At 41.3% G+C, this 27,268-nt stretch overlaps 1 protein-coding gene across 8 annotated transcripts in view; it reads right to left on the bottom strand.

Annotated features, from left to right (window-relative positions):
- KHDRBS2 (KH RNA binding domain containing, signal transduction associated 2) overlaps positions 1-27,268 on the bottom strand; it is a 753,630-nt gene that overhangs the window by 572,289 nt on the left and 154,073 nt on the right. For 5 of the 8 annotated variants that reach the window (XR_012801184.1, XR_012801179.1, XR_012801178.1 and 2 more), the window contains one exon: positions 371-430. The exons of the other annotated variants lie outside the window; for them this stretch is intronic. Coding sequence is in view for 1 of the 5 variants with exons in the window: in XM_075598111.1 (XP_075454226.1) it covers positions 371-430 (60 nt within the window). In the remaining 4 variants the exon portion in view is untranslated. The remainder of the gene's footprint in view (positions 1-370; positions 431-27,268) is intronic. 8 annotated transcript variants of the gene reach the window in all.

The following is a 27,268-nucleotide window of genomic DNA, read 5'->3' as shown; positions in this document are numbered from 1 at the left end:
AGCGACCGTTAACAGAAGTTGTATCATAGCAATATATGCCGTAGCGGTACTTTAATGGTGCAGAAACACTACAATGCGCATTGCGACAAATATATAATGCATGTGTTCCAGCCACGTGTCGCATGTACATAATATAAATGTAAGAATTGTGGAGAAAAACATACATGGTAGCAGATCCTCACACAAATAAATGCCCTGGGTAATGCTGTCCGGACTCTGTACATGCCCAACAAAAGATGGGCAGATAGTAAGAAGAAGGTCAAAAAGAAACTGGCTGATAATGCTGCCCAGACAAGGTGCATAGGAAGGGGACCATCATCAGAACTGCAACTTTCACCATCTGAGAGAAGATTGATGCAGGTGATCTCACCTTCACAGGTAGTCGGCCTTCCAGGACTTGTAGACACAGAGGATCTTTGGCAGGAGCAACCTGGTAAGTAAAAACAGACTACATATATAATAGTGTATTTGAATCTGATGTATACATGTAATATTATTAACAACCTTATAGATCAGACACATAAAATTACTGTATTATTTGCACAGCAGTCACACATACATGTGGTGAGTAGTTCTCACAATAACCTTCTGTATACAGTATGGGACATGCTTGAATGTATGAACTCATTATCTACATGTATACTATAAACCATGACTTACACATTACAGTCTTGTTACAATATTTATAAAGTCATTCTTTTGCTTCATAACCATATTACTGTTCTCAAATCTGTTCTCAAATCACAATTACACCACACACTTGAAACTATGTAAAATAGACTTACAATATGTTAAATAGTTGAACAGCATATTTTTCATCTTATTAAAGAGATCTTAACATGGAAAGAAATTGATGTTTATATACACAAACGCAAAACAAATGTGGTTATATGTACCCAAACTTTAGTACCCTATATGAGAATATTTTGTACCTTTTCTGAAGCACTATCGCACAGACACCCTTCTGCACAGATGGAAAGCTCCATGGAGGTGACCGGTGAGGAAGAGCTGCAAGAGGAGACAGTGACTTTAAAACTCACTGTAGTTCTGCCATTGGAGTATGTAGCTCCAGTTCCTTTACCTGCTACTTCAGCTCCAGCAACTTCATCTGCTTCTGATCCAGCGCCTTCACCTGGTCCAGCACCTTCACCTGCTCCGGCAGCTGACCGCTCATTAGAGCATTACAGTATGATGAGGCAATACTGGCGTATCAGCATTAGCTGCTTCGAATGCATCATTCTGCTTTTCGGCAGATGAATATGTATTTTGGCCACTATATCACGCAATTCTAGCCACCATTGCAGAATGGTAACACCTTCTGCGACAACACATCACCAATGTGACTAATAGTTTGGCCCTACTTACTGGTGCGGTAAATGGCCTAACCTGGGTAGTGCATCAAGCTAAGGAGACTTCTATTTTGACCACTGCAATATGGGTTGGTGCAACGCACAGCAAAAAAAGGGGGTGATGGCAGGTCTGGCAAAAATGTTTCTTTATTATGTGGACATAAAAACAGAAGGCTGCAACCTTCTACGCGTTTTGTGCAGACAAATTGCACTTTATCAAGACTTCTTGATAAAGTGCAATTTGTCTGCACAAAACGCGTAGAAGGTTGCAGCCTTCTGTTTTTATGTCCACATAATAAAGAAACATTTTTGCCAGACCTGCCATCACCCCCTTTTTTTGCTGTGCGTTGCACCAACCCATATTGCACTGGATTTCTCCCTACTGGCAACTGCACGCAGATTGAGAAGGACTACTGGTGACACAATTGTGAGTACTTACCTGGGGCCAGCCCAATGAGGTTAGGGGGGGTGTCTTTGTGCATTTACCCCTGCCTTCAGGGCAACTGGAGCTCTTTAAAGGTTTTATATCTCATGTCCCAGAAGTGTCCCCCTCATATACTCAGAACAATGGGATTCCATGCTTGAGCATCAAATCACCTTTACTGTATTTCTATTTTGACCACACCTGCTGCATTCATCAAATCATTGGCTACATCACTTTCGCTAGTGATGTCAATTCCTCCTTCAGCTACATTCCCTAGTCCATTTTTTGAACAAGTAGCCTAGTGAGCCTGTCCTTTCCACTGCCAAGAAGAGGAATAGATGTTTTGTTTAGCTTTGACATTTTGTCAGCAATGTAAATGTTCCTTTTTTCCCTGTTCATGTTCACCCACAGTGATTTGAAGTGTGTGAATAAATTTTAAATTCACTATTGTTAAATTGTAATTTTATCGTACCTACATACTTAAGTAAGTAAACAATATATACCATAACATGCCATACCCAAACAATTTATTTGGGTAGCACTTTAGACCTGCCTTTGTCATTTTAGGCAATTCACAGAAATAACATTATTATAAGCATGGTCTGGCTGTGATTAACAGCTACTTTTGGGGTGACCTATTTATCGAAACGTTACAGTATTTCCCTGTGCTAACATTAATGGAGGTTCATGAAACTGCAATGTTAGGCTAGACCGTTCATTGGAATATGTTTTGATATAAGTAAGCCTAACGTCCATCAACAATTATCCATAAGTTATTTTACTGGCTAATGTTAATTTCCTTAGTGGATACTGTAGGTGTTAGGAGTAGCGTTACCATAATTGTGGGTAACATTATGAAAAATAGCCTAACAGAGATTTGTGGATCTGCCCTAAGACTTTATTACTGTGCCTTTTAAAAACCCAGATATGAAATCAGCAAATACTGTAGCCCTCAGTATAAACAGATATTGTGGATATTTAACAAATACAGGAATTCAAATGTGTCACATTTACTGTTAGAACCCCTTTTCCTCCTTCAATACAATAATTCATATACTTTTGGGCATTTTTTTTTTTTAGAGTCTTTGTGTAATTTGAACTGTTTAAGTACAGTACCTCAGTATTAGTTGTATTATGTTCCCTGCATGTGGAGTAAATCATGTCCTTATATTAAAAATACATTTTATGGCATACGGAAATGCACCTTCTCACTGATCAGTTCTAATTCTTAGCCAGTGTCACATTTCAGGTAACATCTTTTGTAATTCAATTCAATTTTATTGAAGACATACATATTACATGTAATTTATCTACAGCCTCTAGTTTGACAACATTTCTTAAATATATTAAATATATCTTGGTTGTTTTAACTAGATCTGTTGCTGTATTAAGAAATAAGAGTAAAACATTGTTTTGCTCTTTAGTTAATGTTTACTATTAAACATATTTTAATTTCTTCCAAATTACATGACCCTTGTACCTTTGACTCTTGCCCATTCCATTTAATAACTCAACCAAATAAATACAGACACCTTGATTGGGTAAAAATGGGCACAACCTTTTAATATACATAAACCAACACTCCTGGACGTAGTCAGCACGTAGCCCTACATAGTGCACCTGATTATGCTCACTGCCACTATGTGACTATGTACACAGTGTGTACTCATGATTCCTAACACCTGGGGAAATCTCACCAAATCAGCCACTCCTCGATTAAGATTTCGTCTGTTTTAAGCCAGCCTCCAAACCAATCATGTCACAATCTAGAGCCATACCAGCACTATTAGGAATGTTACCATCAACTGGGCTACATCCTATCAGATTGTATTTATTAACTCCCTTGACTTCACCTGGCCCAGATCATTCCCCACAACATGAAGGACCAGAATAACTGGGGCCTCCCTCTTCTACTCTCCTGCAGGATCCTTGGGAGCATCTCCACCCAATCTAAGCCCTTCTGTCCTAACCTGTGGATCCCCAGACACTTCCACCTTTGTTAAAAGTCCAACCCTCTCTGCTTAAGAACGGCTGACTTCCCTGATTGCTATGCACTGATGGCTAGTTCTTGAAATGGGGATGGACGTTGCAGTGTCCGCTTGGACAACCATAACTCCATGTCCTTATATTCCCATACCCCATGCTTCTTAGCTGTGCTCCCTAAAACCCTCATTGTAATTACACCAAGCGACCCCACAATATACCTTATATGCCTCACAAAGAGTGTTCCAGTTCTCAAAAAGCATTGCTAAATTCTGGGAAGCCTTATCACCCAACACGCTCACTAAGATGACAAACTCCTCAAACCAGTTCCCAAAAGTCTTGGGTACTTATTCACTCATCCTTACTATACCTGTTCTTAACAACCATCCCCAACAAAACCTTATATCCCGGCAATATCATATGTATCTCAATATAATCACATGGCCACATTTTTTTCTTTGGTGGCCTATGGAAATGATAACCCAGCAGGGTCAACAGACATAAGTAACCATCATTAAGGCTACTATCTGACACCGCCTTATCACCCACCTCTGTATGTGCTAGTGTCGCTGCCCCTCTACATCCCCTTAACCTTCTCTACTGGTCACATTTATGCCTGCCAACACAACAGTGACTGCTGAACCCCTGACCGCTATGCCCAATACTACTGAAGTCACACACCCCACTACCACCGCTACTAATGGCTCTGCAATGGGGCTTCCACTAATGACCCATGTGGCCTGACCCCAAAACACCTGAAACTGAACTAGCTATGTCCTACGTCCCCTCATCTGTTGGAACATTAAGCCTAGCCAGCACCTTCCAGAAAAACACACCTCCACTAACCCTGCCTCCCACCCTATGCATGAGTTTAGCAGATTGGGCTCCAACCAAACTGCAGATGGTTCTGCCACTTCCACACCCTTGTGAATGACCAGATTGGACCCTCATCAGACCTTTGGACCTCCTCAGACCTTCTCTGCTGCTGCCAATGAACCTCTGTCGCTGCAGCGTTACCGTTGGGGGAACTTGACCTGGGGCCTTGCATGTCTGATTCCATGCCTGACCCCTTTCCTTGAATTTCCAGGATGGGCTCCCACTGTACACCTCTCCCTCTGGAAACTGCTTAAGCCTCTCCCAGACAATGGCCTGCTGGGGCTCCTGTCTTCATCGGGACTTCTGGCCCCTCCCTGCTCCTGGAAACCACTGCTGCCCCTCTCCTGCTGTGATCTGATGGGACAGTCCAAACCCTGTGGCCTGCATTGAACCCACACTTTTTGGGAACTTGTGGAAGTCCCTACCTCTTGTAGGCTGCTGGGAGTTGTAGTGTCCAGGGCCCTGCTGCAATCTGGTTGCCCTGGCTTCTCCCCTCTCACTTCCAGAATGGGCCTCTTTCCTCCCGCATCCGCTTGGACTGTGTTTCCAGTTTTGTTGCTGATCCTGGGGCTTAGCTTGCTCATCCAGGAGTCTTGCACTCTGCTCTGTTGACTGGGGCACCACATTCACTGCCCGATCATTTCTATTACCGGCTCTGCTCTCCCCAAACTTCTCTTTGTGCCCATGAAGATGAGAATGAATCATACTGCAAAAGGTAAGAGACAACCTCTGTACACACATGCCGGGACATGCTTCACAAGCTCAATCTGCCCATGGAACCTTTTGGGTAGGTGGTCAGAGCACAAGAAAAGCAGGTCATGAGGTGACAGCCACTTAAATAATCTAGCCCTCCTCACCTCCCACCACCTCTATACACTGGCGACACACTTTATTCGAGCTCGGCTAGTCCCACGAATTCGGGTATACTCGGGTGTATTGAGGTTTGTGACTGTTTTCTGCCCGAGTGCATTGCGTTATTTTCCAGGCAGGGATTGAAGCATTTTATTCCCACTGGCTGCAATACTGCACAGTATATATATATATATATATACTGCATTACAATTCATGAATTTATGCCATCTGGTAGACACGCGAAGCATTGCAGCCTATTAAATCCTAATCATTATCATTTAACAGATCAGCCACCCGTCAGCCAGGCATGAACCCAGGCTGGGAAGGCAAACGCAACGGGGCTTGTCAGAGGTGAGGAGCGGCGCATTCCAGGTATCTGCCAGGTACATACTGGGTATTTGCTCGAATAAAGTGTGTCGCAGCAGTACATCACTCCATGGCCCCTAAAGCCAAGAGTCATGCTTCCCTTCCCCTAATTAGTTCGAGCTTTCATTTTTATTATTTCTCCACTTGTGTAGAATGAGATTAAGCCAATCTCAAAGGTAGGCAAAGTGGTACAGTAGTCAGGGTTTGAAGTACTTACTGTACAACATTCACTTTACAAATGCACAGTTTAAAAATGTATTACATGCAGTACGTTTAAACTGCATTGGCAATTGTGTTTCTCATCTTGAAAAAAAGGATACACTTTGAAAATTCGTATCTCCTGAAACTCATAAAAAGTATAGAGTATGTAAAACCTGTACAGACCAATTGCTTCCATACTGAGCTCCCACTGGGGATACCATTAGGATGTGATGCTAATAAAATTAATTTGAATTCATTGTGAGATGTTAAGCCCTGGATCAAACCGCATTCTCTGTACTGCAACCTTAATAGAAGCTTTATATTCATCGAGAGCTTTTTAAGGTCTCTTTCTTTCTATTCTCCATGCAGCTATGGATTTTATCTCATTCACATTAGACTTGTGAAAGTACTTACATTAGATATGTGAATCCGTCGCATTTTTCTTCACATTTTGTTGTTTCTCAAATAGGCGAAAAATGGGACAGTATTATGTATGTGCCTAACTGCACGTTTAAAAATGCACTTTTACTCCTACTGTGTCATAAAGCATCACAATTTACCACTTAGATTGTAAGCTCAAATGTAAGGGTCTTCCTTTGCCTTATGTTATCATTTCCCTGTTGCACTTATTACCATTGCTTATTAATGATTTACCTTGTAGTTTAATTTTGTAAAGCACTTCATACATTGCTGGCGCTTTTTACAAATGCAACTACATGTGTGCACACGGCTATGTACAGTATGTGAAAGGGATTAAAACATCCAGCTATCTAGCTGACTCACTTAACACCCCACAGGGCACTACAAATGATCAATAACTCTCCAAAAAACATTGCACTAAACCTTAATTATGCTTCCGCCACCAAGAATAATTTAAACTCTTACCCTTAAGAGTCCTTGGTCCCCTGTTTACTAGAAAAATATGTAATTAACATACACACCCAATGCAGCAAAATGTGTCAAAAAATGTGGTTAATCTCTTCAAAAAGTTACTTGGTTCAATTAGAGAAAGTCAAAGAAAAGTACTTATTAAACTTTAGATTTAATATATGAAAAGTGTACAGTGCTTGTTCACAGAAAATAAATGCCACAAAAACACTGTGTGTGTGTGTGTGTGTGTGTGTGTATATATATTCCTGTTTTATGGGTATTGTGACAAAAAGGGCAGCAGGGCAGTTCAAATAAAGGCTAAGCCGGGTCCTGCTGTCCATTTCATCAAGGTAACTACGCGTATCCCAAGGGTTATTGTGAGGCACTGGGATTACCTGTGAATGTTTTTCCAAAAACCCTGTAAAACCTTATTGGGGCTTTCTGTAAGCTCCGCTAGCGCTGAGCTGTGCGATCTGCATGGAAAGCCCTGTTGACTTGAATGTGGATAGCTGAGCGCTATCGCAGCTTACAGAATAAACCCCATTGTATTTTAAAAGCAGTGGTACAGTGTATGTAGTGCTTTAACACATATGGGGCTGTAGTTCCACCCTGATGTACATAGGGGGCAAGGTCAGCCACCCCTTTCCGCATGAGAACCATGCCCTTCTGCTGTTCAATTGATTTCCCTTGGGGAGGATGCCAATGTAAGGGCAAAAAGGCCCACATTTCCGGGCAGTTTTCCAGGACTTGGCTGGGTAAGAAATAAAGGGCAGTGTTTAGGGAAGGATTGCCCTCTCCCCCCCCCCCCCACTGGAATTGCACACGGATCAAAAGCGGAGTCATGTTCGGGACCGCCAAATTGGTGCCATCTCACCCGCCCTTGTGTAACTCATCTCCTGGCAATGGCCGATAGGCACTTCTCTGATTGGCCGAACCATATTTCCTGATCTCCTCTTTAATGGAATTTGTCATTCCCATGGTCACAAACAAAATGGAAGGTCCAGCAAAGCTCATAACATTCAGGAATATAAAATGAGACTCCATAAATACGCAGTCCTGGTTATTATTGATGGGAGAATTTGTTAAAGTTCGGCCGGCAAATATTCAGCCAAACTTTTCTGTTTCTTCACAAAGTTCATTGAAACCTTTAGTAATTCAAAAACCGAGCAAAATCATACAATTCCCCCTGGGTCTTGATTTCAGTTTTTGTTTTTTTCATAGTTGCATTTTTGTTTAATGGAGCAAGATTTACCTAGTCAAATTTTAGGCCGCCAGGCAGGTGACAGTGAGAGCAAATGCACCGAAAGTGTATCTGTCCATGTACACGGACCATCAGGTAGCCACATGGGAACATGTAGTTGGAGACTTCCAAGTCTTCCGCAGTTGAGTGAGACGCCATGAGGTAGTCTGGATACAATTGTTTAGGCTCCTCTCTCTTACTCAGCTTAGTTAGAAATGACACAATTCAGTAACAGGAGGGGATACTCCTCCCAGCATGGAACCATCTCTGATTGGCTGCCATACTCTTCAGTCTTCCCCTGGGTGAAATTAAGAGGTGGGACTGTTTGGTTTTAGGCAGACCTGACTCAGAATGAGCCAGTCACGTTGGTGGGCGGTGCCAGAATTTGGCACCGAAAGGATGCAACTGTTTGCAGATCTTTTGCAATTTTGCACACAGCATCCCATGTGGTCCCGTGTTCTTGGTGGGAGCACCATTTTGTGACTCATGCACAGGACCACCATGCGGTGGCCACCATTTTAAAGACCTTCTTTGCACGCGGTCCCTCCGATTCTGGGCGGGGAACCACTTTTCTTTTTTTGCATATTCTGAGACAGAAGTTACCTTCCAGTTTAAGCAAAACCCCTTTCAGTATGTTGCACATGATAATTTTCATTGTGAGTGCCTGTGACTTCCTATGCAGCCATGGCTAGTAGCACTGCGGTGGGTCTCTATACGGAGGTTCAGGCACCTGAGTAGGTCCCGGCACCCCTCCAACGACCCCCTTCGCAGCACCTTATGCCACCCTGCTCTTGCACTGACACTGTAGATCCCTTCAGAGATTTTTGGACTAAGTTAACCAGACTATCCCTTCAAGACCTCCACAGCTATCAATACCCAGTGTGACTCAGAACCAGCAATAGCCCTTGCTTCAGCACAAGACCTCTTATTGGGGCAGACTAGACTATAGCTCCCTGGCAGGGAAAATGGTCCCTGGTTAAGGTAGGCCGGGGTCCTCTGGACACTATATCTAATCCCCCCTCTCTTCCATGACACTCGGTATGAAAGAACATCCTTCTGTGTCAGCACAGATCGCTCCACTAGGGCAAACCAGACTATAGTTCTTTGTCGGGGGAAATGGTCCCTTTTTATGGTAGGTCGGGGTCCTCTATATCTGTGTCCTCTGGACACTATATCTAATCCCCTCTCCCTTAGCATTCTGTCTGAGGCATACTTGCCTCTGATGATGCCGGGAGCTCCTAGTGATACACTCGCCCCTGCAGTAGCCCCCACCCTGGCGGAGGTAAGGGAGAGGGAAACGAGAAACCGAGGAGTCAGAGGGGACCTGGCTACATCTAGAAAAGGTAAAATAAATTAAACCCCAAGCCATTACACAGTTAGACAAACCTATAGATCTAAAAGATATTGATGAAGTTATTAAATCATTACCTAATGGAAAAAGCCCTTGACCAGATGGCTACATACACCAATATTACACAACTTTCATAGATATATTGCTACCACACACAAAATCCACCTTTAATTCAATCAGAGACAACAATGTATTTCCAAAGAAAACTTTGGAGGCTCATATATCTGTGATCCTTAAACCAGGAAAAGACTCTTGAACTGCTCTAGCTTCCAACCAATTTTCCTACTGAATGTCAATCTGAAAATATTTAAAAAAAAAATGGTGAAGAGGCATGTTGAGGTAATAATAATAATAATAATAACTTTATTTCATATAGCGTTTTTCTTTAATGGGCTCAGTGCTTCACAATTACAGTATAGTACACGGTACACAGCACATACCCATTTTTACAGACACAGTCTCTACCCAGATGAGCTTACAATCTATGATTTTGGTGACTGAGCAACAGGGAGATAAAGTGACTTGCCCAAGGTCACAAGGAGCTGACACAGGGAATTGAAACCGGTTCCTCTGATTCCCTCTCCATGTCTACCGGTTACCTAAAGAGAAGGACAACTTTAGCGGGTAGATAGAAAAACACATGCAAGCTAAGAAAACCACACTGAAGCAAATGTAATCTTGAATTGGGAACTTGAATATTGCATGCAGGCTACTGCGGATGCAAGGAGCGGTTCATGACCTTTTCAGGTTGCTAGCTCTGGAAGCAGTGGTCCAGAGACTGGATTCTCCAAAGACTGGAATGTCCCCACGCCTGTGGATAATCATGGAGACAGGGCAATGGGACTGATCAGGCAGTTCCTGTACCAGGTATACAGTATGGGCAAGACACTGGTTGAAATTCATAGAAGAGAATTCAGATACAAAGAGTCCTATTTTTTTTATTTTAGGGCCAATTATGTGTAAAAAAAGCATACTTGAGCACAGCAGCAAGACTAGCGTGCATTTGATTTTGCAAGCTTGAAATAAGCAAGCACTTCAACAAAAGAATAATGGTTGGGTGGTCAGGAGCAAGATTTGTATCAGAAAAGGAAGTGTCCATAACAGAGGGTAGTCTTTGGAGTATCAGATGGGCATCGTCTGCAGCACACAGCAGCTGGAAATTATTTGTTTATCATGCAATGAAACAGCGCTATTCACAACTACTTTAACATTAGCATTTTGGGGGGGGAATTTTGAAGAGGCGAACTCGGGGAACTTTATGCATTAATCGGTCAACAGGATATAGATAAGGGAGATGTAGTAGCTGAGGGGGATATCTTAAGCATCAAGATAAAAACATTAAAAACTGAAGAACTAGGGAAAGTGAAAATGGGTCACACTACACTATGCCCCAAAAGCCACATATACCCTATAGCAATGGTGGAGTCTTTTAAAAAAAGATATCAGGCCACAGTAGGGAGAAAAAAAATCCTTATCCATGAAATACAGTAGGTCCCCTTTCACAGTATACCAGTTCCAAAAAATCTTAAAATTAGCTTTTGTATAAAACATATGTGGGTTTACAAATTTTGAAACACACCTGTTTTGTTTTAGGAAAGCAAAAGTAGCCAATATGAATGGTCTACCTGAAAAAAATAAAATAAAAAAAAGAACAGGTAGACGGACTGTCAAGGTTCAAAGGATACATTAGAATTGCAGGGATATAGAAAAACAAACAAAAATAAAAGCCGTGCTGAACACACTAGATAACCATAGTTAAAAACTCTCTGTATATTTCTGTGTGTATATATATATACATATTAACACAAACAAAGAGTAGCGCTAATGAGTGTGAGTTTGAATATGATGTGACTGATAAATAATAATAAAGTGAATGTGAAAAAGTGCAATACAAATACAACAACAACAATATAATAAAACCAATCACGTGACTGAAACTGATGGATTGTCCAGTTCAGAGAACAGTCTGTATGGAGGAGGACAAGCTTCTTTCTTTGATCTTGCCTGATCACAAACACCTACAAAAAAAACAAAAGAAGAGGTGCCAGCTCCGTAGCATAACACTGTAAAATAGAAATCTTTATTTAAACATGGAGTAGTCTGCAGGACCTATACTCACATGGTGGGTAAAAAACACAATCGATTGAGACAATCTGTGACTGCAGATGAACACCGGTATATGGACAGACAGGCAGGTTACCAGGAACATGGGGTCAAATAAACCAGATGAGGAAGATGGTGAATGTTCAATGGTGAGTCTCTAACAGTTACCAGAGTAACCTTTCAATAGAACCAGTCCCAGCTGCACCACAACAATAATCCCACCGGCTAAATATCACACTGTGTGCTGTACCCCTAATACCAGAAGTTATCTCCTCAAACGGATGTGCCACAGAGTGTCCAGATGGTAAAGGCCGTAATCAGCCAAGCCGTGATTGATGGCGGTGCCACGAGGAGTGGAGGGGGTTAGCCGGGATGTGTGGTGATTCCTGGAAATGTGTTCCAAGCCTCAGTCCTGAACGAAAGCCCCGCTCGTCGTCCGTGCGTCACTGCTAAAATTGTGAAATATGTCTGTGCAGTAACAAATGAGTTTATATACTTGGTAAGGTATGGACCAGGTTATAATATAATTTGGATATTTACTGCATGTATGCAATAAATGTTGTGTCCAATTTAAAAACCCACCAATGATGTGAAACAAATTATTTTACACGGCGTATGGAAAGGCAACTTGATGCTGGGTTTAAAGTTTGGAATGGGCAAGTGCTCATTCATCTAGCTTAGGCTTTCTTCAGAGAGTTGCTCTCCAGCTACACCCATACAACTTTGCTGAACAATTTTGTAAGACAAACCTGCTTAAATATCAGTTTTTGTAAAAAAAAAAAAAAAAAGGATTCTGAGATTGCCTACAAATTACTTAAATTAATGTTCCATCAAACAACATCAAAAAGAACAGGGAACAGGAAAACGTAACAGGTTAAATGAAAATGAGAGATCATGGTAGACAGACAAAAAGGAACGCAACAGTTAATAACTACCTAGAAACAGACACATAAGCAATTTTATAATAAATTGAGTTAAATGCATAATAAATACATAATGATGTTACGAGTGAATCTAAAGATTTCACTACCTCTAATGTCACCATTCCAATAAAAATGTACATCACCATTTCGTTTTTGAAGTAAAGGTACTAATGGTATTAAAATTATGCTTTTCCTTGATGTTTGTCTATATTGAAAATGTGTAGAAATTATTAGAAAGATTATTTTGCATGCATAAAGAATCAAAGTAAGGAGGAAACATTTTTAGGTGAACACTATACATTTTGAAAGGCTAAAAGAGAAATCAATCAGAAAGACAGAATGCTCAGAAAAAAAAGGAATAAAACCATTTTTAAAAAAATCACAAACTTAATACCTCAGTTTGGCCTCCTGTCTCCACTGGGGAAAGCAGCCCTTAAGATTAACAAAACTGCATGGAACCCGGTAGCAGATTTCGCAAGCTATTTTTGTGCTTTTCTTACAAAAAAAGCATAATTAAATTTGCTGCATTTTATTTTAAAATGCAAACGCAAAATTGCTCTATGGAGGAGCCAGGAAGGCAGGCACTGAAAGGAGCAAAGGGATGCTTGGTAATGACAACAGCTGTTCTCTGCACATATTCTAGATTTCTTCTAAAGCATCAATCTCTAGGAGGCAAAGTCAAATATGCTATAAGAGAAAAAAAGAACAGACACTGGAAATAGCTAATGAACACAGCCATGAGAGGTTAGGTCTGGCAACAGCTCTATATGGCTCAGATTTTCCATTCTCGCTAATGCATCATTTGGCATAATATTGCCTATGCCTTGAATCTTCATTTTCTCTTGTCAAAGCATTAATTTCCAGGTAATGCTCTGCTCTCCTAGGATTATTACTTCGGTAATTTTCCACTTGTACCCATGTTGTAAAAAATGTGACTGTAGCAAGGCGGCCAACAAATAATTAACTTTTATCCGGAAGAGCATTTAAAATCAGGCATCCTGTCGTCCAGTGCTGGCAGTTCCCTGTCTGAGGTCGGTTTCTCTGCTACATGTTTCTCTGATATACTTTGTACTGCTATACGTTGTCTGAGAAAAGCTATAATTTGTACTGCTAAACATAGGATGAGAAAAAGCCGTGTTTTTTTTTTTTGTTGCTGAACTTTGGCTAAATAAAAGTATTTTTTTATTTTCTCTAAACACATCTCTTGTCATCTCTGCTGGTATCTCCTACAGTTGGTTTTAAAACCAACCAGAGGTGGCCCTTGGATTTTGAAGGGGCTCTGGAGACCATCATGGATATTGCAGGGAGGCTGGACCTGTAAGCAGAGAGGCTGGTCCAACAAGCAGAGTGGCATGCTAAGAAGCAAGCAGAGTGGCAGACAAGCAAACTGAGAGGTATGTTCAGCAAACAGAGAGGCTTCTCCAACTGCTCACCTCAGCCCTGTCCTTAGTCAGACCAGAGGTTCCAAGTAACCCACCACTACTGTTGCTTAAAAGGAAGGAAACAGAGGATCCAGAGGCATTCCTTCCAACCTTTTGAGAGGGTGGCCACCGCACATGGCTGGGCCATAGATCACTGGACTTTGGCACCACTTCTTACTGGAAACGTGCATGCAGCCTACCAATCTTTCTCCACAGGGCAAGCATTGGACTATCAATTCAAAGCCACATTTCTAGATCAGCTAGGCCTGACCCCAGTGACCTATCGCCACGAGATCCGGATCTATCGAAAAACCCCTAAGGATTACCCCGGGCCAATGCACAGCAACCGTGAGATTTGTCTCCTACCAGAGGAACCTAATAAAGAAGAGGTAATGGAACAGGTTATTTTGGAACAGTTCATCCACGTTCTGACTGCAGGAGAACCTTTCTGTGGCAGTGTGAGTAGTCGAGAACTTCATAGGTGATAAGTTGCAGATGCACACTCCTGCTCCAGACCACCCAGGTGACACTGTGACCACCAGGTGACACTGAGGCGGGAGGTACAAACCCAATGGCCAGGTCTGTACAAGAACGCATGGCCCCATGCTGGCAAACTCCAATCTGGCAACTGTCCAGGATGGATTGCTCCTTTGCCCAGACAATGGTCACAGCTCATCTGAAAGAGGGATCTGATCCATTGCTCCTCCAGGTTCTGTTTGCTGCAAGGACCGTACAAGTTCTTCTTGATTCCATCTCTGCTAAGACACTGGTGAAAAAGAACAGTTGTTTCATGAGGAGGTCTCCTACATAGCCATGTATTAAATTGAGTGCATCAACGTAGATATCCGGTGTTACTCCACAGCTCAGGGCTCAGGTACTGTATCCTTGAAGGTACAGAACCAGGAGGTTTCCCTGTTGTGGGGGTATCTCCCTGGTTGAAAGAGTACAAAGAAGAAGAAGCAGGCACACGGTCTTACTCAAAGGAGGTTTAATATGCCATAAAGTCCAACGTTTCGGCAGTCAAATACTGCCTTTCTCAAGGTGAAGACCGTGTGCCTGCTTCTTCTTCTTTGTACTGGAACATTTGGGACTACAGGAGCTCCCCAGGATCAGCGCACCGGCAGCTAAGTACCCCACCTCTATTACCATTGATATTGAGTGCGTCTCATCCTCTGTCTAGGTATCTCCCTGGTTGCCCACACTTATTATACTGTACTGGGACAGGCTCTATTACCATTCAATATTATTTGCCATTTCTCCCGTGTAGGTCTGCTAGGGCCCTCAGCGAAGGGACAATGACAGCCATTTAGTAAACCCCCAAGACGAGGAGAATGGATCGATCGACATCTTGGCTAATTACTTATCATTTTGTGGATTGTATTGATGCACATACAGTATTTAAAAAAAAAAAACGTTAGTTATTCCAATCACAGAGATACAAAGAATATCAATTTTCATAGTACAGCAATGATCATATCTTAAATTGTTACAATTGCTACTTATACTATGTGTATTGTATAACCAAAAGTTGTATATTTTTTTGATTTTGAAGTGCTTCATACCTGGTCATGATCTATTATTTTCTTCCCCTTTTCTTTTGGCCCTATCTCCTCCGTCAGCAGCTACAATTGACTCTTGTCCTTAACATTTTTACTATATAGGAGATATGCCCAACTCCACATAAAACATACGTAGAAAATACAAAAAGAGAAAATAAAATCCTATTCTAAATCTTAACTTTAACTAAAAAAAGCTGTGTGTGCTGTGCACGCGCATAGTTAGTGAAACTTCTTTGTGTGTTGTCAGCAAAATGTAAAGTAAATTTATTTCTGCGCATAACTGTGAATTCCGTGTGTGTGTGTGTGTGTGTGTGTGTGTGTGTGTGTGTGTGTGTGTGTGTGTGTATGTGTGTGAATATGTATGTGCGTGTGTGTCTGTGTGTGTGTGAATATGTGTGTGTGTGAATATGTGTGTGTGTGTGTGTGTGTGTCTGTGTGTCTGTGTGTGTGTGTGTGTGACAGTGTGTGAAAGTGTATGTCTGTGTGTGTGTTTGTGAGTGACAGCGTGTGTGTGATACAGGGGGTGTGGGTACTATGAAAAGTTTGCACTCACACACAGAGCTAAATGATTACTATCTCCATTAAACACATGCACCCTCATTTAGCCCTATAACCAACCACCCTGTCATCTGATCTAAGGTACAGTATAACAGGCCTATCACCATAGAGATACAAAGCGTCAGGCTATGTCACACTGTATTTCAGCCATCTTTCTTTATAGCTCGTCCTCAACGCCTGCAGAAAGCAAGGTCAGTGAACGGGAAGGATTCCTGTTTGTTCACACTTTATCTGACCGACTCAAACATGGCGGCTGTTCGGGACAGTGACGCTACGTGGGGATTGGCTGCTGTCCGACAGATCCCACCCCCTATTATCATGTGACTCGCAAAGCGTTTCTGTTGTTATGGTAACCACAGTCTCTGACGCATGCGCTGCACATGGCGGGGAGGTGGTTCAGCGGTGCGCCCTTTGGCAGCCAGACTGCCAGGAACTGAGACACTGCACCACGCGTGACAATATCCCGCGGGAGAACCGGGGCAGGGGTCCAACAGAGTCCAGACACGCTCATAATAATGTGACAGCGGGTGTGTTGGGGGAGCGGCGGCCGTTAGAAGCGGCGGCGGCCGTTAGAAGCGGCACCGGCGGCGGGCATGTGACAGCGGGCGTGTGGGGGGAGTGGCGGCCATTACGTGATGTCATTTCCGTTTCACATTTTCGTCTCCATGAAGGAGTTTTTTTGTCCCATCAAAATTGACTAGGTGCCACTAAAGAAGTTCCACTTCAAAAAGTCAATCTAACTGAATCAACGTATCTCTCTAGTTCCTTTCATTTAAACACTTTATCCTGGTAAATCCTTGCAAACCTTATACTGTATATTAAAAAAAAAAAAAGTTTTGTTTGAATAAGCCTAGGATATCTGGTGTTGTCCACTACCTCCCCTGTTCTGCTCCCAATAGTAGACTTATAGGATCTCTGTTATATTTTATTTGGTATATATTGTCTATAAAGTCACCTATTTTATTCCAGAAGTTTTGTATTTGGGGGCATGTTCAAAACATCTGGAAAAAACGGTCATTCTTCCACAAACACTTTGGGCAATCTCCCTCATACTTATGTGAAAACTTAGCTTGTATTCCAGGTGTAATATACTGTATACACAGTGTAGAATTTTGATTTGTGTTTCTCTCCAATATACAGTATAGATTGGGCCCCTTTGACGATATATATATATATATATATATATATATATATATATATATTTTTTTTTCTCTTAATTATAATTTCATGATTTCCTATTTCTGGAACATTGTTTTTCCACTGGGCCCACGTCCCTGGCATGATAGGATCCTCTGCCTTGGGAGTTGTCAATATGCAGATCTTACTAATATAAAAAAAATGTTTTTTGTCTTTTTTAATATTGAGTCCAGGACATTTTTCTCCAAACCAAGTGAATTCTGTGTAACTAGCAATTTACATAATGCCTAACTTGAAGATAAGCAAAGAACCCTCTAATGTCTATACTGAATACGTTCCTTAGTTCCTGGAATGATTTACAGTACATTGTTCTCCTTTCTTTTCAATTAATTCTGTTATTTCCGTTAATCCCTGATCCCTCCAATTCAAAAAGGAAAAGGAAATTTGATTAAAATGTCAAAATTCCCCAAGTTACTCTACCCAATGATGATGCTTCCTATCACACTAAGTAACAAAGATGTCAAGAAAGTACATAGGGGTCATGCACTAAGCTCTGATAAGTCGTTTTAAGAACGCAAAGTGCTCTTAGAACGTGATGTTGCGCTGAACGTGATTCACAGAGACACGCAAACAGGCACTTTGCGTTCTAAAACTTACTTTTTTCAGGACACAAATCAAAATTCAGGACATTTTTCTAAGTCCAACTTTGCTCGTTCGTTACCCTGTTTGCGTTCAATTCTGCCCTTCTGCGGGATGCACTAAGCTACGCAACCTTAGTGTATGCGAAAGTTGCATTCAAGAAAACACGCCAACTAAAGGCAGCCGCTAAAAAAGCTGAACTTAGAAAAATGTCTTTGTTTACATTTTTGCAGACGCAACACCCATACAATAGGCCGGCGGGTGTCCCCGGCTGACCCCGCAGGGTCCCCGAGGGAGGCCGGGGGTCCAGCGGGTGTCCCCGGCTCACCAAGCGGGGGTCCCCGCAGCCGTCCTGGGGTCCCCGCGGGCCTGCGGCACCAATATTGTGCCTCCAAAAAAATAAACAATACTTCTAATTAAATACACCCCGTCCCCCCAACACATACAATACAGTACAGTAATGGACAAAATTACTATTATCCACATATGGATAATAATGCATTTGCCCATTTCAAATACATATAAATCACAATAAATACAGTAAATACATATTACACTTACCTTTTACAGGCACCCACGATGAAGGCCGTCTTCATCCTCATCTTCATCCTGCCCATGTCCCTCCGGTGCTGCAAAACGTACAAAACTATCAAAGAGCCAATGTAAGGGCCCCTAACACTTAATCACCTTAGCGGTCATTAACCGCTACAGCCATTAAGGGGTTAACCCACCCTCACCCACCACTCGGGAGGCCTAACCCTCCCCCACTACCCAACCCGTGAGGCCTAACCACCCACTACCCACAAGGAGGCCTACCCAATCTGGCTTGGGGACAATACCCACTTCCCCCACCCCCCTTAACCACAATAAACATAACTAGATTAAATAAACACTACATAACCCACCCCCTGTGCCCCCTCATAAATACATGATTTATTATTTTACATACAGGGTTAATACCCTAGGACCACGGGAGTCCCCGGTGGCCCTGACGGGTGTCCATAGACCTCACAGTAGCCCAGCACCATGTTTCAAACAGTGTCTGGAGGCCTACGGGTGGTCCCCGCCAGGTGCCTTGGTCCACCAGGTGGTCTCCGCGGGTCACCGTGGGCCACAATGGGGTCTCAACAGGTAGGCCCGCGGCTGTCTGGGGGGCCCCGGTTCAGACCCACAGATGTCTGAGGGGCCTCGGGTGGTTCCCACGGGGTCCTGGGGGCCCACGGGTGGTCCCTACGGGTCCGCAGTGCCCCCAACAGATTGGGGCCACCGGTTCTTCCCCGCAGGTATCCCCCATGGACACCCCCAGCCTGGTACCCGTGAAAAGCCCAAGGAGACCTCAGGTGGTCTCCAGAGGCCCCCGCAGACCAAAAGGAACCAACCCTGTATGTAAAAAAAATAAACCTGACCTATACATTAAATACATCAATCCCCCCCCCCCAACACATACAGTACAATAATGTGCAAAATAACTATTATCCAGATATGGATAATAGATTATTTGCCCATTATTAAATACATAAATCAGCAGAAATAAATGGAGTTCTACTTACCCCCTGGCAATGGTGGGCATCCGGGCATCAAACGGCCACCGTTGGGGGAAAAAAAAACCATACCAAATATTTTCAAATGCCAGTTGACCCCTTAATCACCTGAGCAGTTAATAACTGCAACAGTAATTAATGTGTTAACCCACCCTGCCCCCATTAATTTGTATATTCGTGTTATATATATATATATATATATATATATATATATATATATATATATATATATACATATACATATACATAACACGAATATACAAATAAATGGTTAAGGACTACATAAACATGTGTAAATAAAAACATTAAATCAGAATCTCAACATCAGCACATTGCAATTAAATTAAACCAGCTGCACATTTCATCACCAGCACTTTTAAAAATAAATGATAGCTCCTCTCCCAATAGACCAGCACCTAGACAAATATATATCAAATCTCAAACAATTGCATTTGAGTGTGTACATGCTCTAATTAATCTGTGCATCATGTAACACTATGCAAAATCAATTTCAAAATAAAATACACTATGAACAATGTCCCCTAACCACCAATGCCATCCACAAAATCAAATATAAACTAAGCAACATAAATACATTTTCCATCAATCAATTAATCAATTTCCTAAACCAATTACAATACAATCCATATCAATTATACAATTTACTATTCAATTCCTAAAGCCAAACCATTGCCAAATAAATTCTAAGTCAAAGTAACCACCATCATTCAAATCTTACTAGCAGACATAAACCATTAAAAATTACATGTTACTAAATAAAAATTACATTACACACACCAATGTATAAATAAAGCTGCTACATACATTTGTAATACATGAAAAGAACATAAACATTAGCAAAACAATCAATTATTATCCCTGTATGTATATCAATATAGATAGATATACATAACATACAGGGGCAATAATAGAGCATAAAAAACAATGCATTTACATCCAAAAATAACATAGAATACACCCATTCAGTGTCCCTGAATGTATGTATATCAATAGGGACATAGATCAATTCAGGGGCATTAAATGGAAATTAAAAAATAAAACACAAAAATAAAAAATAAAAAAAACCTGTAAAAGTTAAAATAATAAACTTTTGTTTTGTTTACTTACAATTGCTCACCAAAATTCAGGGGACCCGGAAGCACTGGAACCAATCCAAAGGTAACCATAAAATAATAAACTCTTACAATCCACAACAGTGTCTTCTTTCTTCTATTTGTAATCCTTTCCGTCAGTCTTGGGGTCTTCTTTTCTTCTTTGGGGTCTTCTCCGTCTTCTTCTATCTTCTTAGGAGGGGAGGTCTTCCCTCCTCGGCGTCTGGCTTCAAAATGAGACGACATAGGCTTTTATAGGCGTATGACGTCACATTTTGGTCAAATGTTTCCCACGGCCCTGATTGGAAAAACATGTGATTTGGGGGGGGGGGGGGGAAATGATGACGTCATTTAAAGGCAATGACGCCAGCCAATCAGAATGGCTGAGCTTCAATTGCCTTTAAGATGACGTCATCAATAGAAAGATGGCCGGCGACACATGGTAAATGTATTTATGTTGCTTAGTTTCTATTTGATTTTGTAGATCGCATTGGTGGTAAGGGGACATTGTTCATAGTGTTTTTTATTTTGAAATTGATTTTGCATAGTGTTACTGTACATGATGCACAGATTAATTGCATCATGTACACACTCATTGCAATTGTGTGGCATTTGATATACATTTGTCTAGCTGCTGGTTTGTTGGGAGAGGAAATATCATTTATTTTTAAAAGTGCTGCTGGATTAATTTTATTATGTGATAATTATGAGATTCAGATTTGATGTTTTTATGTATACATGTTTATGTAATCCTGAACCATTTATTTGTATATTGGTGTTATATGTATATATATATATATATATATATATATATATATATATATATATATATATATATATATATATATATATATATATATATATATATATATATATATATATATATGTGTGTGTTTGTGTATATATATATATATATATATATATATATATATATATATATATATATATATACATACAAACACACATATATATATATATATATATATATACATATAACACCAATATACAAATAAATAAACAAATATATATATATCCCACTGTACAAATGAATGGGGGCAGGGTGGGTGACCGGATACCCATCATTGCCAGGGGGCAAGTAGAACACTTTATTTATGCTGATTTATGTGTTTAATAATGGGCAAATAATCTATTATCCATATGTGGATAATAGTTATTTTGCCCATTACTGTATTGTATGTGTTAGGGGGCGGGGGGATGTGTGTTGTATATTGCTATGTTTATTGGGGGCAATTGTCCCCAATAAACATGCTATTGTGCTTTAACCTCTTCATTGCCTTAGTGGTTAGCCGCTTCATTACCATTGCAGATAGCCGCTACGGTAAGGAATTATTGTTTATTGATATGTGTGTTTTGACAGTAGTCTAAATGTGCAGGGGGTCTCCAGAGCTGAATCGCATTGGTTTCAGCATGGGGGACCCCCTCCTTCAGGAGATATAGGCCCCGTTATGGGGTGCCAGTATCCCCTGCAGAATTTAAATGTCCCGGTCACGTGACGCGGAAGCTTTCAAAGTGCAGGGGATACCGGCACCCCATAACGGGTCCTGTATCTCCTGAAGTAGGGGCCCCCGGACCTGAAACCAATGCGGTTCAGGTCTGGAGACCCCCTGCTCATGTACACTATTATTAAAATTTATTTATTTAGTGTACGCTCGCCTGTAGCAGCCTTGCATGGAGATGAGAAATCTCCATGCAAATGTTACAGGCGGCTTATTTTTTCTATCAGCTAGCGTACGTGAAGTTTAAGAACGCTAGCAGGGGGAAAAAAGCAACACGTACGCTTTTTAACGAACGTGCTTTTTTATTTCATCCGGACGCAAAAGCATGGAGCTTAGTGCATAGCCCCACATTATGTTCACAGGATTTATATAGGGAGGCAAGAAAAAGAGAATAAGCACCAGAAAACTACAAATGGATAAGTTGGAGGGAGGAATATCTATGCCTGATGTGAATAATTATGGGAAGGCCTGCCTATTTAGATATATAAGAGATTTGGCTAACCATACATATGGGTTTGTCATCCCAGAAATGGAAAAAGAATATACCTGTATGGAGGGTTACAACCCGATAGTAATACTACACGCAAAAGAATCAAAACTCCCAACCTACATAAACAATTCTTTACTAATACACCACACAAAAAGGCATGGAGAACGATAAGGAAGCAGCTAGCGCTAGATAGTGAAATATCCCAAGTTATCCCAATACAGGGGAATCCCGAATTCCCGGAAGGCTCCATGAGTCAACTACTGGATCTGATAACAACTTGTTTTGTTTGGGGGTCCTCACAGAGGCAATCCACTAAACTGTCCTAGAACCACTGGGAACGGGCCTGAAGACGGGTCTATTCCTGAAACGTTTCCCCCCTTTATTTAACATTTATTTTTTTTACTTATTCTCCTCCCCCTTGCTTTTTATTTTTTTCCTTTTTTCTGGCTTGCATATCCCAGTGTGACCCACCTGTTCAATTTACTAGTACCACATCCTTTTTTGTGCCATTTCAATGCCTATTCTGCAGCCATTATTGTGAGTTGACTTAAGTACTTTCTTCATAGAACTTTTTATTTTTCTTAGCCCTGTGGTTTTAGAGCTCACTTATATGTATGTTTGTATTCACTGTGTATGGAGTTTTTTTATGCTTACCTTCAGTAAAATACTTTTTTTGATTTACAGACCTTCTCTGGTCCTCTTTTTGTGTGTGTGGGTTCCCTTCCTTTATTTTTTGTTCTAGTAGATTGCATGCATTCTATGCATAACTGTTCACTTAAAGCAGAAATCAATGCTAATCATCGTATTTTTCCCATTTGGACCTGTTTATTCCACAATACTTTGTAATATTGTTAAACTTTGAACCATAGACATGCTGAGCTCTGAGAAGTATTCCCATAAAAAGATTAAAATAACCACCAGTAATTGCCATAGGAACCACAGAAACTAGGGCAACACAACTTTAAAATTGCTTTGAAAAGCATGTTTTTCGTGACAACTGTATACAATGCATATATCGCTATTAATCAGAAACTGTATAGTACCTAAGCAATATCTTAAAAAGTTACATAAGACACTTCCCTACCTTCCATAAATGCTAAATAAGACATGTGTAATGCTGTCACCTCATGAGTAATAGGATGTTTTTTATTCATGAAGTAATATTTCTTCCACCGGTGAAATAAAAATGCGCTACAGCTACAATGTATTTATTCAAAGCCTCTAAAATTGCTCTAGTTTTCCAATGATCGAGAGATACAGAAGATACTAACTGCTTCACTATATGTAATGTATACTATGAAGTACATGTACGGTAGCACAGTAAATTACTATTTATGGTTTGCAGTTCATAAAAAAACGTAATCATATACAGTATGGTTTTGTTTAAATATTAGTAATACAAATAATGTGTTACTAGGTATAGACGTCAGCCATGCTATGCATTAGCATAATACACTATAAGAAAACACATTTGTATGTTTAGAGCTTTTGAGTTTATTATATTAAATATTTAGTTATTTGCATAATACGTGGAAATGCACATTTTTAGGCACACAATATGGAACTAAGATGAAAGCTTGTGAATGATACAAATTTTGCAACAATAGATAGCAGTAAGTTCTGTTAAATTTATATTTTGCACTTTATCAATTAAATAGACTCTTTACATAAAGTGAGCAGAACGTGTGTGAAAAATAATTTAAAGCATGTTCTGCTATAACTTTCTGCATTATGAGAGACACACATTTAATGTTTTTTGTATAATATAAAGATATACCTATGATGGTTTAACACACCTATGATGAAAACACAATTTTCTTGTATTTAGAAAATCTGGTCGAGCAATGCAACAGCAAATTGCACGCCAAGGTAGCTAGTGGGGCCGGCCCCATTGTGGGGTGGTTCTTGTTCCTGCAGCGCACGGCATAGCGCGCGCTGCAGCAGGCAGCGGGGACCTAGCCTAGGGTGCACAGTAGCAAGAACTAATCAGCCTCTTCGACTTATAAAAGTCTGACCAGTACAACACTGTGCTCAAGCCTGGAGAGAGAATGGATGGGGAAAGTGTGCTAGACTGATTCTATATCTAGAGAGTTCTGAAGCCAACAATGTTAGTATAGCTTAAACAGAGCATTGTGACAGGGATATGCAAGCTGCATGATTTTGTTCATACTGTATTTTTTTAGTTCTGTAAATATGTTTATGCTGCAACAAAAGCTGCTCTGAAGAGTAGTTCATTTTAAGCTTCTGCCTGCATGGTGTATGTATCTACAAAACAGCCCTGAATTCACCCTGTTGCAGAGGGTTGCAGCTGTAGTGCTATAAATGCATAAAGAGATATCTATACTGGACTTTATAATTAAACAACTACGGTACAGCCCACATTTTACTAGGCTGTGCTAGGTCCTTATAGTCCACTCTGCTGTGTTGTATACTTTAGTAACAATGCAATATCTAAAAAAATAACACCAATCAATTATTTTTATATTTGCACTGCAGAGTAACTAGGTACAGTAAGTGAATGGACTGCAAGCCTCTATTGAGCAGTGAAATGCATTTTGCTGCTTACTTACTGTTATTTGCCCAAGTCCACATCAATCTAATTTAAAGGTTTTAAGGATGACCTTCTACAGGTAGTTCACAGACTTCAGGTAGTTCACAGACTTAAATTTCTGACTTATATTGCTACAGTACATTCAATTCATGGAGGGGTTCATTACCAAATGACAGAAGTAATTAAACCTAGAGTATAGATCAAATGAAATTAAAAATTAGGGATAATCTGTTATTGGTTATCCAAATCCCTTTCAAGTAGAAAGAAGTAAATAAGTTCTTAAAATGGGAGATGTTTGAAAGGTTGAATCTGTATATAAGAGGTACAGTACTGTAATTTATATTAAAAATATAGCTTGTACTTGATGTCTAACGAATAGCACGTCCACCTAGTGTAATGACAGTACTGATTTTTGTTTTTGAAAGGGTTAATAAAGGGTTATTTTACATTCTGTTCAAACAAGTTTACAAACACAAAACAAAAAACGATGTTATTGCTTATTTAAAATACTGTAAATATGCATACGTGATGGTTAAAAAATTCTGATTCAACCATAGCTTTTGTTATAATTGTAACATAGCCTCCCGGCAGTTACTTCTTTTTCTGGGCCTTTCCTCTGTCAGTCCTGTTAGCGCAGGCAGTGGAAATGTTAATTCATTTGTAGGCCTGTGTGAGTGTATTCCAGCCTTGAATAATGTATCAGTATTCAAGGGCAGGCCTAGCAACTCTGAGGATGTCAATCTGTGGGTGGATATTGGTTGGAACGCCCTCTGGTGTGTGTGGGCCAATCTGTATCCGGCTCTGGCTTGCTATGAGTCAGTTGAGAGTTAGGAGAGAAGAAGTTAGTTAGCCCAGAGAAACTCTCTCCCTCCCACACATGCCTGGGTTGGGAGGGAAGGGACATTATGCTACCTAGTCAGGGATCTGATCTAGAGAGATAGAGAGGTTCAAGAAGAATGCATATGCTGCTATAGAGCATGTAAAGCCTGCCAATCTCTATACCGGAGCTGACTGCAAATAAATACAGAAAAGACATGCTGTGTGTGAGTTCCTGTCTCTGTGATGGAGTGTCAGTGGGGGTCCATCCACTGAATATCCAAAGGGGATCCTCGCTGGCTGGAGGCACTGCACCAGAGGAAGGCCATGGTAATCTGTCCCTCCTGTTCCCAGTCCTGGCTCTCCCCACAACACCGCGGAGCCCTCAGCCTCCTGTTATATATATATATATGTGTGTGTGTGCGTGTGTGTGTATCCCTTGTTCCCCGTACCTGGGAAGGAACTACCAATGCTGCTATTACCTGCCTGCCTGGGCCTCTGCCACTGGGAGCCTGGGGTGAATCTGGTTCGTTTCGGTGCTGGACCTCCACATGCAAGGGATCCCAACGTGGTGGGATAAGCCCCTTACCGGAACAATACCAATCATACACACACTCAGGAATATTATTATCAACTTTTACGGAACGCACTATAACAGTACCCTCTACCACACAGTATAATAGGCCCAACCTTGTACCAACAATGAGTGTCCCTAAAGTACATAGGGTGCTTGGCACCAATACACTGCTGTTCTTTCCCCCAATATAAGGGCCCACCCAAAAGTGTAGGAGATAGAGCTATCCCATAAAGTGTTAGTGCACTTAGTTGGGTACCTGCCCGGGGCTCCACCACCAAGGTAATGCAGATTAACAAAGGGGATCCGGCTGATCCAACGCTGTCATCATCCGAGATGGCGTCCGCCTCCACGTGGGGTGAATTCCGGCGTGGATAATATCACCATACAGAGTCTCTCACAACGGAGGTGGTCTGGTCCCGGACCAAAGTCCACAATCACTGTGCGGCGTCATCACTGTGTCCCTGACATTAGACAGTAAAATGGGGAAGCGTCCCTATCTAAGGGGCCTCCCTGAAGTAACCACAAGCTACTGTGAGTTGGGGCCTAGCTTGGGCCTAAGGGGGGATATATTAGGCCTAGTCTCAGAGCCACTGGCTCTGAGACACTACCTGCTTGATCCAGATCCCTCTTCCGACTAGTGTGGCTTGCAGCGTGCAGGGGAATCCTCAAGCCCTATTGGCTGTCGCACTACATGTGATTCTCTACCCCAATGCCTTCTTGGGATTGTAGTTCCCCTGAGCAGTGTTCCTGTAATGGCCTCCGCTGTTTGGGTGTACTGCACATGCGCAAGGAGTACCAAGATGGCTCCCGCT

Source organism: Ascaphus truei, chromosome 4 (genome assembly GCF_040206685.1).
Source record: "Ascaphus truei isolate aAscTru1 chromosome 4, aAscTru1.hap1, whole genome shotgun sequence".
NCBI lineage: Eukaryota > Metazoa > Chordata > Amphibia > Anura > Ascaphidae > Ascaphus > Ascaphus truei.
Note: the sequence above shows the minus strand (reverse complement) of the source record. Positions and strands in the feature narration are given on the sequence as shown.